The sequence below is a fragment of the Acinonyx jubatus genome, chromosome F2, assembly GCF_027475565.1.
Source record: "Acinonyx jubatus isolate Ajub_Pintada_27869175 chromosome F2, VMU_Ajub_asm_v1.0, whole genome shotgun sequence".
In the NCBI taxonomy this organism is placed as follows: Eukaryota; Metazoa; Chordata; class Mammalia; order Carnivora; family Felidae; genus Acinonyx; species Acinonyx jubatus.
Genome location: NC_069394.1, coordinates 42057501 through 42071046, shown reverse-complemented (window position 1 = coordinate 42071046; position 13546 = coordinate 42057501). Strand labels below are relative to the sequence as shown.

The 13546-nt window shown below is 39.5% G+C and overlaps 1 protein-coding gene across 6 annotated transcripts in view; it reads right to left on the bottom strand.

Annotated features, from left to right (window-relative positions):
- CDH17 (cadherin 17) overlaps window positions 1-13546 on the bottom strand; it is a 75994-nt gene that overhangs the window by 52362 nt on the left and 10086 nt on the right. For all 6 annotated transcript variants that reach the window (XM_053208172.1, XM_015072174.3, XM_027064223.2 and 3 more), the window contains 2 exons: window positions 10001-10071; window positions 4667-4765 (listed from right to left, as the gene is read on the bottom strand). In XM_053208172.1, coding sequence (XP_053064147.1) covers window positions 4667-4765; window positions 10001-10071 — 170 coding nt within the window. The remainder of the gene's footprint in view (window positions 1-4666; window positions 4766-10000; window positions 10072-13546) is intronic.

Genomic DNA, 13546 nt, shown 5'->3' with positions numbered 1-13546 from the left:
AAAATAATATAAAAACAGAGAGGGGGACAGAAACATAAGGGACTCTTAAATATGGAGAACAAACAAAGGATTACTGAAGGGGTTGTGGGAGGGGGGATGGGCTAAATGGGTAAAGGGCATTAAGGAATCTACTCCTAAAATCATTGTGGCACTATATGATAACTAACTTGAATGTAAAGTTAAAAAATAAACTAAAATAAAATAATAAAATAAAATAAAAACATAAACAAAATTTTTAAGGAAATTATAAAATACTTCTAGATGAATTAAAATGAAGACACAGCAGACCAAACCTCATGAGATGCAGATTAAGCAGTACTTCGAGCTAAATCTTTAGCTGTAAATGTTTATAAAAGAAGAAAGATCTCAAGTCAGTCATCTTTTACTTTGAGAAACTAGAAAAAGATGAATAAAGGGAAACTAGGAAAAGATAAATAAACTAACCCCAAAGTAAGCAGAAGAAAATAAAGATTAGAATGGAAATTAATGAGGGGCGTCTGGGTGGCTCAGTCAGTTGGGCATCCAACTTTAGCTCAGGTCATGATCTCACATTTCATGGGTTCGAGCCACGTGTTGAGCTCTGTGCTGATAGCTCAGAGCCTGGAGTCTGCTTTGGATCCTGTGTCTCCTGCTCTCTCTTCACCTCCCCTGCTTGTCCTCTGTCTATTTCTCTCTCAAAAATAAATAAGCATTAAAAAAAAAATTTTAGAATGTAAATTAATAAAATGGAGAATACCAAAGCAAAGGAGAAAAAAAAGCAACAAAATTGGAATTTGTTTTTTTTTAAAGATCAACAAAATTGGGAAATCTTTAGCTGGGCTTATCAAGAAAAAAAAAAACAAGATTCAAATAACTGAAATCAGGAATGTAAAAGCAGACATCACTACCAACCTTCAGAGATAACAAGGATTAATGAGAATATGATAAGTAATTATTTACCCATCAATTAGACAACCTTGGTGAAATGGATGAATTCTTAGATGAAAACTATCAAAACTGACTAAAAAATAAACAGGAAATCTGAATAAACCTATAGCAAGTAAAGAGACTGAATTAGTAATCAAAAAACTTCCCACAAAGGAAACCCCAGGACCAGTTGACTTCACTGGTAAATTCTACCTAACACATAAAGAAAAAATAAAACCAAATCTTCACAAATGCAGCCCAAAAGTAGAGTAAGGAATACTTCCCAACTCATTCTAAGAGGATAGTATCATCCTGACATGATTATATACCATGATCAAGTGGAATTTATACCAGAATATAAGACTAGTTCAAAATATGAAAATCAATTAATTTAATACCCCATGCTCATAGAATAAAGGACAAATCCAAATTAATATCTCAACAGAGGCAGAAAATCATTTGACAAAATCCAATATTCTTTCATGAAAAAAAAAAATACTCAACAAACCAGGAATAGAAGGTAATTTCCTCAACCTGATAAAGGCCATCTAAGAAAAACCCACAGCTAACCTTATAACTAATGATGAAAGACTAAAAGCTTTCCCCAAAAGGTTAGAAACAAGAAAAAAAAATGCCCAATCTTGCCACTTCTATTTAGGCTTTATTCAAGGTCTAGGCAAGAAAAAGAAATTAAAAAACATCCAGATTGGAAAGAAAGAAGTAAAACTAATCAAAGACAGCATGATCTTATATATGGAAAATCATACGGAATCTGAAAAACTTATTACAGCTAATAAACAAGTCCAATAAGGTTGCAGAATAAAATATCAGTATAAAAAAATCAATTGTATATCTACATGCTAGCAAAGCATAATCTGAAAATGATATTAAGAAAATAATTACATCTACAATAAGAGCAAAAAGAATAACATACTTCAAGATAAATTTAAAAAAGAAATACAATATTGGTAAAGTGAAAACTATAAAACATGGTTGAAAGAAATTAAAGAAGATCTGAATAAATGGAAAACATCCCATCAAATGAAAGGCTTTTGTGCTTCAAATGACACTATCAAAAAGTGAGACAATAACCCATAGAATGTGAGAAAATATTTGCAAATCATATATCTGATAAGGAACTTGTAATATAGAATATATAAAGAGCTCTTAGAACAATACAAGATAACCCAGTTTAAAAATAGGCAAAATATTTCTCCAAGGAAGATATACAGGGGCGCCTGGGTGGCTCAGTCAGTTAAGCGTCCGACTTTGGCTCAGTTCATGATCTCACGGCTTATGAGTTTGAGCCCCGCATCAGGCTCTGTGCTGACAGCTTAGAGCCCAGAGTCTGCTTTGGATTCTGTCTGCCTCTCTCTCTGCCCCTCCCCCACACCTGCTCTGTTTCTCTCTCTCTCTCTCTCTCAGAAAAAAAAAACAAACATAAAAAAAAAGAAGATATACAAACAGCCAATAAGCACATGAGAAGATATTCAACATCATTAGTCATTATGGAAATGTAAACCCAAACCACAAAAAATACCATTCCACCCCCCATGAGGATAGCTGTAATAAAAACAGATAAATACATGCATTGGCAAGGATGTGGAGAAATCAGAACCTATAAGCAATGCTGGTAAGAATGTAAAATAGTTCAGTTGGTTTGAGAACAGTTTTACAGTTCCTCAGAAGTTAAACATTGAATTATCTATGTTCTAGCAATTCTACTCCTAGGTATATATCCAAGAAAATTGAAAATATATGTCCTCACAAAAAGTTGTATATGACTGTCCATAATAGCATTATTCATAATAGGCATAAATGTCCATCAGTTGAAAAATGGACATTCAAAATGTGGTATATATCCATACAGTGGAATATTAATCAGCTATAAAAAGCGAATAAGTATTAATATCTACTAGAGTATGGATAATTTGGAAAACATGCTAAGTAAAAGAAACCATACGCAAAAGGCCACACATATGATTCTATTTATATTAAATGTCTACATAGGCAAATAGAGACGGCAAGTAGATTTGTGTTTGCCAGGAGCTTGGAAGAGAAGAGAATGAGGACTACTAATGAGTACAGGGTTCATTTTGAGGCTGATGAAAATGTTCTGGAATTAGTGGTGATGGTTGCACATCTCTGTGATATATTAAAAATCAATGATTTGCACATTCTAAATGGTAGGTTTTATGGTGTGTAAGCTAAATCTCATTACAAGGAAAAAAATGACCTATCTTAGATTTGTATTATATTATCTGATGTTCTAGAAGCCCCTAGAGTACTGAACTGGAGCTAGTTGAAAATCCTCAGTGAAAGAAGTCTGTGGCTGTTTAGTTCTTTTTTGTTTTAAGATGTTACCAACCCAAGGATCAGCCTCATGGGGCACTGAGCTCGCTTTGTGTCTCCCAAACTCCAGGCAAGAATATTTCCAGTGGTACCAAATAAAAGTATCTGTGCAACACCTCCGCACCATTGCAATAAAGAGTTCAAAGCACATCCTACCATAACTGGGTTTGCTGCATTCTCTCCATATACAAAGATGGAGAGAGTATGGTATCTCCATCTCCAAACAGGTATCAGGAGACCTGTTTTCTAATCTCAGTGTTGTTGTTAACTTACTTAAACTTATACAAAATGGAGAGACTAGGGTATCTCCATCTCCAAACAGGTATCAGGAGATCTGTTTTCTAATCTCAACTCTGCCAATAACTTATTTAAGCCTCAGTTTCCTTATCTGTAAAACAAGTGGTTGGTACCAAAAGTCTCCAAGGTCTTTTCTAACACAAAGATTCTGAGATCCCAGGAAGGAAATCCCCTTCATCTCCTACTCCTCTCCTCCAACACACTCACCCATAAGTAAGAAACAGTCAGCCATGACAACTGGACTATCATTTTTGGCCAAGAAGAGATGGGCTTTGTAGGGTGGCTGGCTAATGGAAAAAGAACAGAAAAAGAGGTGGAGCAACCCAAGAAATGATTCCACTGACTGGGATACTCAGAGACTAGAATCATCTTAAAGCCAGTTTCCAGGTCTGTGAAGTTTTTAAGTTGGGGATTGCCTCTATGGGGTCCTGATTCTGTTCAATAGAGAAAGTTCAATAGATGCCCACAGAATACCTACTCTATACTGCCAGTCCTCGGTACATGCTTTTTCCTCTGGCAGCACAGGGCATGTGTCCATGCTGCTGCCTTTTTTCGGTCCCCTTTATAGCTGGAGTCTCTTACTTCCATCTACAGTCCACCCTCAATCTGATGCTTTTCTCAGTTATCTAACTACATGAGATGACCGCCTCCCAGCATGGCCAACCCACCGGCCAGGGCCCAGGGATGGGTTCAGAGAAGATAGTAAGGAAAAGCACACCATGCCAGTGCTACTCCAGAGAATCTGCATCTTCAAATGCTTCAAGCAGCATGCTCATTGGATGGATAGTCAGATGGCCATCCCACTCCAGGGACTTGTTCCCTTCCCACCCTGAGGAAGAGGCAGTGCCTATAGGCACCAAGCTCTGCACCCCCAGGGATGGGAGCATTTCCCCCAGACATGGTTGAAGAAGTCTGAATGAGAATGTCACGTACAACCCTTTACAATACTGAGGCCACCCATCTCTCTGTTTAACTTAGCTTCTGAAATCATTCTTGATAATGAGATCTGCCATGCCTCTATTTTATTTCCTGCTGTACAGTAGATTAAGGAGTAAAGTCCACTGTGAGAGCCTGTAAAATGAAGGTGACAGTGATCAAGAGTAGCCATTACCTGGAATATGACTTGACTTGGTTCTTGGCCTTCAAAAATAGAAAATGTCATGGGTTTCAGGGGTCCACTAAACTTCCTCTCCTGGCCATATCCAGCCGTCTGTTAAAAAAGGAAATAAAAAAAGAAAATTGGCATACCCATCATTATGAATACATACATGCCACTTGCTAATTTTATTATGGCTTCTAGGACTGATACAGAAGACATAACATTCTAACCTAGTCAAAACAATGCAAAGTATAGTCAAAACAGATAGAAAGAGATCTGATATTGTTGAGTTTCACTATATCAAGAGGGCTTGCCATGAGTCTTGTGTTATTTTTCTCCTTTAACCATTCAAGCAATCCCCCTGTAGAGAGAATATTAACACTCCCATGTTACAAATGAGGCTCACAGAGGTGAAGCTACTTGCCCAGAGTAAATGCCTTAAGTGGTTGTCAGGGCACACACACTAAGATCTAACTGAACAAAAGCTTCTATCTGCCCACAATGCCACTCTGTCTTCTAAATACAACACAGTGTTAAATCAGCTTCTTAAAACACCTTTCCTCCACTCCTATTCATTTAGAAGGACATTTATGGAAGATTCCCAGCACCCTAGAGTTCATGGTCACTTCAAGGACAACTAAATTTATAAGGGAAAAAAATATTTAGATGTGTTGAGTACAGTGCTTACTTGGTACAACTGTAACTTCAAGAAAAGCTTACTATTTTAACGTTTGATTAGCAATCCATGCTCATACAGGAAAAAAAAAAGAACAAAATGTTTACTTCAAGTAACTAAGACATTTCTAAAGCCAAAAGACCTTGAATTTGACAGGCAAGAAACCTCTGCAGACACCCAAATTCAGGCTGGAATAGCAGTATGTGGTGGCTGGGACAGTAAGAAGAGAAATTAGTTATGTCCCGAACTCAGTCCTAAAAACAGTTAATCCTGACAACCACCTGGGGACAAATTATTACTGCCAGCTCCGTTTTACAGGCAATGAGACTAAGATGCTGAGAGGGTAAGCAGTTTGCCCAGGTGCTGACAGGAAGCAGGATTCTAACCCATTGCAACTCTGCAATGGCTGCCCTCAGCTGCTATGCCCCACTACCTACCAGAAGGAACAAAAAAGGACCAAGACAATCTGACAGGAAAACAGGTGACATCAAGGATGTACAGGAGGGTATGACTCCCACCATTCCCAACCCAGGAGGATGGGGAGCATCCAGTGGCAACCCCTGCCATCCCTCCATGTCCCACCACAACTATCCTTCTAAAGTGAGACAGAGCATGACAGGTGGCACACAGGGGGACAGCCAGCCATCAACCCACCCACAGAGGGTGCCCTCTGGAATGAGGGATTTAGCACCCGTACCCAATGCTTCTTCTGTGGTTCTTCAGGTCTACTTGTGTAGAAATCATGGGTGGGATAGGTTAGGATCAGAAGTATAATATGAGGAGTTGATGGTTGGGGAGCTGGAGAGGTAAAGTCAAGAAAGTGTGAAGAACTCGGGGGAAGAGAATTGTTTGCCACTTCTTCAGGGAGAGCAAGTACACTCTTGGGATGGACATGCTGAGAATAAACCAAGAACAATCAGTATGAGAGTTTGGGGGAAGGCCTTCCACTATATCCCTTGGTTCACTGAATTTCAATTAACTTGATACTGGTTGTCTGTCAGATGAAAACACAGAGGGCTTTGGAATTTGGTCTCCACTCCCTCAGATTGTGGAAGGCCCATGGACTAGCTGCCCCCAGCCATCACCAACCTCTCTCTTTTGGGAAGCCAAGAGGTCTCTTTCCCAGACTCCCCTGCAGCTAGCAGGGAGCTGAGTGACTTAGTTCTGGCTCCTGAAACAAAAGGTGAAGTCTACTGGAGGGTTTCTGGTCAAGCTTTTATTTTCCAATGAAAAAGGATAGATGTGGCCAACATTGTCACCCCCCCTTCCCCGTTGTTCTTGCTCAGACCATGGACCGCATGTCTATGGCTGTGGTGGCCATCATGAAACCACAAGGGAACAAATCAGCTCAAATAATGGTGGAGTGAAGAGAATGATGCCCAAGTCTCTGATAATATCACAGAAATGCAAAACCTGCCTTGGGCTGTCCACTTCAGGCTTCTCGTTATCTGAGGAAATAAACCTCGACTTACTAGAGCCACTCCAAAGTTGAACTTTCTATTGCCTATACTAAAAGCATCCTTAACTGACACAATAACATTATAGACTTCTAGCTCATCAATTCCTTTAAGGGAATATCTTCCTCTGGGGGCTCTTTCTCCCCTGCACTCCTTTTCCACATATCCTCTAGAGGGCAGGACACAAGAACTGGGTGCAGATGTCCAGGCACCACCATGGTTGGTACAAGATAAGAGCAGTGGTTTCTGTGGGATCATGATTTAACAGCAAACTGCCTTCATCAACTTTCTGCTCATGTCAGCAAGCGGCCAGTCTTTCAGCAGCTCACACTAGTAATGGCATCCAGAAGAAACTCCCATTAGTCGAGCAAACCTCACAAACAAGGCTGTGTTCTTCCTGCGAGGACAAGCTGGCTCACCTATCGGGACAGGAGGGTATATCTCAGTTGCAAGGTTCAAAGTTGCATTCTCGTAACAGGGCAGCAAATCTCCCTACATGCCCATTAACATTTCTATTTGGGCTATAAAGATTTCAAAATGCGTGTGTGTGTTCTGACTCATCAAGCCACATTGCCCGAACTGGGAAAGGTGGTGTGGGGGCAACGAGAAAGAAAAGAGGGTTCATGCAGGAGTTGGAGAGGTAACACCTACCATCCTGCACGAAGTAGAAGGAAGGGAAGAGAATAGAACTGTCATTTTTTAAATGTTTCCTGTGCAGCAGCTGTGGGACTAGACCCTCCACACGTATCATTTCTTCTGCTCCTCAACAAGATCAGGAAAGTATGTCCAGAAAAGTGCCACAGCGGAGACACAGATAATGTGGGATGAAGCCAGCTCTGTGGCACCACCGAGCCCCAACTCTGAGCCACGTTGCCACACCCTTCCAGACCAGCACAGGATACATGGGACTGCTAGGTCTGCCTACCGTGTAGCCACCGTCCTTGTACTTCCCAGCAAGAGTTCTCTGCAGTAATTACATAGTATTTATGCCAAACCCCCCTTACTTCTAGAAGAAGTACAGCCCCAGGCAAAACTCTAAAACAGGTGGCTTCTCCTTGATTTCCCTACCTAACTATGCAGCACCCCTTCCCAAACCCTGGTCACTTACTTGCTTTCTCTTCAGGGCCCTTGCAATATATTCAGGCAATGTTTCGTGCCCCTGACAGAAACCAGTGCTCAGGAGAGAACAGGAGAGCCACTTGCTGAACAAATGACTGAGGGTGAGGGGCGCCTGGGGGGCTCAGTCAGTCAAGCATCTGATTCTTGATTTTGGCTCAGGTCATGATCTTACAGTTGGGAGATCAGGCCCCACCTCAGGCTGAACATGAAGCCTGCTTACGATTCTCTTTTCTCTCTCTCTCTGTTCTTCCCCCACTTGTTCGTTCTCTCTCTCTTTCTTTCAATAAAATAAATAAGCATTAAAAAAAATTTTTTTTAAATGACAGGGGGTGGTGGGGTGGATGGTAGCAACTCCCTTCCTTCACCTGACACAGCTGTGCATGTGGCTATCTCCTGGGCAAGGCTCTTGCTGCCAGCAATGGTTTGGGCACTATTTCTTACTCTAGGTAGAAATCCCACTGGCCTGAGAGTAGAGAGAAGGAAAACTTATATCCAGCGTTTTATCCAGGAAAAAAAAAATGCATGTCTCCTTCTCAGACAAGATAAGCCCACTATTATCAAATTATCATGATAGAATCTTGTCTTAGATCTTGCTGTCTCCTAGTATAAGTCCATGATTATGTACTTAATTTCTACCCTGTTCCTGGCATAGTGCTGCGTGCTGAGGCTGCAAAGATGACTAAAAGATAGTTCTCATGGAAGTCAAGGTCCATATGAATGTAGACACTGAATATTTAAAATGCTGTAGTAATAATAATAGCCAATATTTATCTAGTACTTAGACTGGGCCAGTCACTGACCAACGGGCTTTATATAAATGCACTAGCTCATTTAATGGCCACAACAACCAATAAGGCAAGTACTCTTTTAAGACCCATTTCATGGGGCAGGAAACTGAGGTTCAGAACTTAACTATCTCACCCAAGCTCCTATCACTAGTAAGTGGCACTGCCACTTTTGTACCTAGGTCTGACTTCACTACCACCCTGTGATAAGACAGATAGCAAAGGGCATTCAATAGGGTAAGAAGAGGAGACAGGTTAAGAGGGGATGTTTGACATACTCCAAGCAGCCCTTGTGTCTGGCTTTGAGCCCCCAGTCTATGAGGAGGCACATTGCTCCTAGAGTTGGAACCGCAGCTTCCTTCCCTCCCCCGGGAGGAAGGCTCTAGTAGGTTTACAAGTTTGGCTCTGTTTCATTATGTCAATATTCTGAACTTTGAGGACTCTAGGAGGCTCTCAGGAACTTAGAATTTGATGCTATTTTTGGGTCCCAGAAGAAAAAAAAACAAGATTTGAAATGTGAGGGTCTAGCAACTTCCTTCTAAAGAGAAAGCAGATGCTTCCCCATAATCTTGCCTCCTAATACAACAGACTATTGGGCAAGTGTACGACCTTTATGAGACTCATGAATAAAACAGTGATGACACCCCACTATCTACCCAAGATTGAGGGCTGGGTCTCTCCAGAGTCCATCCAGCTCTAATTTCTAGAAGCCTGTTAGTCAACAGGGTTGACTCAACAAATGGCTAAAGACAACTTTGACCAGAAAACTCCAAACCATATATAGGGGATAAAAGTACAAAACAGAGCAGGGTTGAAAATAGAGAAAATGCTTTTCTTAATATTCCCATGGTAATTTTTCATGGTCACAGTAAAAAAAAAAGTCAAGATTAAGGGACATAGACTAAAGTATACATATACACACACACACACACACACACACTACATACACATAAATATATTTAGTATATATATACATTAATATATGTACAGTATACTTTTCTTTCCAGAGTCCCTGAGCTATACATGAAGATCTAAACATGAATAGACAGATTTGTTTTAAACCTTGCCTGTTAAGTGGTATTGGTTTTTAAGAGTTGAGGAGAAAGTACCTCCCTGGTTGAAGAGTAGACATTTGACTTGTAGCCATTTCATCAAAAATATCACAGTGGGGCAAACTACGTGTCCTTTGTATACAATTTAATTTTGATAGATTTTTTTTAGGTGATGATAATCATCATTTCCTTGGTATGAGGTAGAAAATGGCAGAAAATATTCTGGCAAATAAATAAAGAACATCCTCTTCTCTTACCAAATAAAGTGTAAGGAGACACAAGCAATGGAGTTGGGCTCGCATCATTGTGGTTTTCTGTATTGAAACTTCTGTGAATAAACCAGAGATAAAAGTGATTAGTTACCAGTCGGTTAAAATCACATATTTCCAACCAGAAAGGATCATGGAACAATATCCAGTTATAAACCTAGTAGAATGGGATTTCTAAAGGCCAGCTTCTTCTCGTTTTGGAACCACCCAGCCTTCCAGAAGCTTTATGATGCCTCATCCATAGCAACACACAAGTCAAAATCCCAAAAGAAGCTCATAGTAATTCCATTTCTTTACCTGTTTCACTTTATTATAATCTTCTCCATTTCAGGGTCATAAATGGTAGAAAATAAGTACAGTTTTCACTTTTATTGTATGCATGGGAAAGATATGCTTTGGCAAATGCCAGGATAACAGATACTAAAATTTTAGTGATTCTGATTCAAAGTTGCAAAGACATGAGCTTCCTCGAGCAGAAAGAACCCAAGAACGTTCATCATCCTTCATTCAAAGACTTCACCAGCCACACTTCGGTCTTCTAAACACTGTTGCTAACTAGGCAATATGCCTAAGGGAAAAGTATATTTCTTATTACTCCAAAAGCAACCAAATAAGAATCTAAACTCTGCCCTTACTCTCTTCTGTTCAGCATTATTCCTTTCTTTCTTGTGGTTTCACATTTTTTCAACATTACAACTTTCACTCTGAGACACATCATGACGAACTGATTTTTAAGATCTGATATAAATTTTCCACATGGACTATAAAGCAGGGTTGTTGCCTATCATAATACTGGACTGCTAAAACAAAACCAAAAAAATTGGTAAAATGGAACATGTACCCATTTCACCAAAATTCCAATGAACTTATATCACTAATATAATCACCATGAAAATATGGTTATTGAAATTCTAACCACTCTAAAAATGTAGTCCCTGACATTTTAAATTTCTTACATTTGGATAGTTTATATTTGAACTTTATAAGTACCACACGCTAACCGATTGTGCCACTGGAGCTCCCATATTTGAACTTTAAAAAGGTAAATGTACTATACAATTTTAGCCTTGCAAATGCCTTAAGAGATAAAGATGGAAATAAGCATTTATTAAGCAACATCTAGGAGGTAGATCTGGGAGGAGCCTTTACAAACAGTGTAACAGTGATGTAGACAGTGGATTCTGAGTCAGAAAGCCTGTGAGTTTCTCACAGACATAATGAGTTAGGAAATGTTATACTTATTTTATATATGAGGAAATGGAAGTTCAAAGTTAAGTGATTTGCCTAACACATAGCTAGAAAGGGACACTGCATTGCTTCCAGCCAGATCTGTCAGATCCCAAAGACCTAAACCTCTTTCAACTCTTTCTACTGTACTGTGTATAATGTGGGAGCCGCAGAGATACAGATATAGGAACAGAGGTATGGAGATATATAAAATGTATATATTGTTTCTACATGCTAAATCAATGAAGCAACTATTCCCAAGGTTCTACAGCTATGTTAAGGAAGAGCTAGAATCAAAACCCTTCAGGAAAATCAGATTCATAAATTCTATGAATGTTTAGAAATGAGCTTTTGCAACAGAATTAATTTGGTCGTTGTGTTCAAACATCATTTTAGAATTGGCTCATTATCTTAAACACAAACAAGACATTTTTCTACTGCTTTAGACTGCTTATGTGGTTTGGAAACACATGGAAATAAATAACAATGCCAGGCTGAAGCATATTGCAATACTAAATATATATATATATATATATATATATATATATATATATATGAATCAATTATTAAATCTAACTAGGTTTGTTTGGTTTTTTCACATTGGAAAAATTCACATGATCAGCTGTCACCAATGTTTTTAAGAGAAGGGGTGCCTGGGTGGCTCATTCAGTTGAGTGTCCAACTCTTGGTTTCAGCTCAGGTCATGATCTCATGGTTTGTCGGTTCAAGCCCCACGTTGCACTCCAGACTGACAGTGTGGAGCCTGCTTGAGATTCTCTCTCTTTTCCTTTCTCTCTGCTCCTTTCCCACTTGTGTGTGCGCACACGCTCTCTCTCTCTCTCTTGCTCTCTCAAAAAAAAGTAACAAAAAAAATAATTATTATAAAAAATACTTGTAAGAGAAGTGAAAATATACATGATAATGGCACACTTGGGGATCATTCTTCTCAAGCTCCACAGCATTCAAGAGCTTTCAAATACTGGTCCCAACTTACTCTTCCAGCCTTATCTCCAACTCCCTTCCCACCCTCAGTAAAGCTGTCTACCAGGATGGACTCTGCACCCGAGATTTCCTGTCTCCATGCTTTGGGGCTTGCTGTCCTCCCCACCCAGCACAAGGCCAGCTGCAATAAAGGGACAGATAATATTTGCATCAGGAAGTTGGATTAAGATTGTCCTTCCTGACCTCTACTCATACTACTTGTCATACCTTACCTCTAGTTCCAACTTGTTCATTTATTTCAAAAGCATTGAATTATTATAAAAAGCTGTCATATGCCAGATACCATGCTAAGAACTGGGATACGCAAATAAGGGGTAGCTCACGGAGCTAGAACCAAAATCCTACTTCCTTCATGAAATCGTCAGTGACTTCCAGCCAGATGTATCTTCCTCTTGAAACCCCTCCTGCATTTTATTTTTTTATCATTTATTTATATATCCGTGTTATTTCCTCTACTAGGAAGCACAATCCTTCAAGACAGAGGCCTAATTTTATTTTTTTTATTTAAAAAAATTTTTTTATTATGTTTATTTTGAGAGAGAGAGAGAGAGAGAAAGTGCGCACAAGCGGGGGAGGGGCAGAGAGAGAGGGAGACACAGATCCAAAGCAGGCTCCAGGCTCTGAGCTGTTGGCATATAGCCCGAGGCGGGGCTCGAACCCACAAGCAGCAAGATCATGACCTGAGCCGAAGTCTGACGCTCAACCAACTGAGTCACCCAGGCGCCATGAGGCCTAATTAAAAAAAATTTTTTTTTTTTTTTACCTCTCACAGCTTGTCATACTATGCCTTGCATATATTAAGCCCTCAACAGATGTTTGTTAAATTCTAAAACATTTTAATTGTCTAACACTGATATCCTATGAATTTTGTCCAATCTATAAGAGCTTTCAGAATAAACACAAATTGTCAAAGGAAGTTAATTTGGAATTTAAAGATTTGTTTTGATGCAAAGTAATACATTTTTATTGTTGGTGAAAAGGCTTGCTTCTCTTTTAAATACACTAACAGATTTCTGCTCAGTAAATAGGTTAAGGACTGGCCAATACACATCACCTCTTCCTTGAGCTGATTTCTTTAGTGCTTTTAATCTCCCAAAGACATATAAATTGAATGATAGAAAATGAAAATAAAATAAATGCCTTATTTTAGTCAGTTGCTCAGACAGGCCACCATCCGGGATGCTTTAAGGAATCTAAAACGTAAAAGTAACAATGCACTTATCCCTTATTTTGTCAGTCATAACACAGAAAGGTTTCCAGTGAGCAAGAGAAGTAATTGCTCTCTGCTGCCGTGCCTAGGGTTCC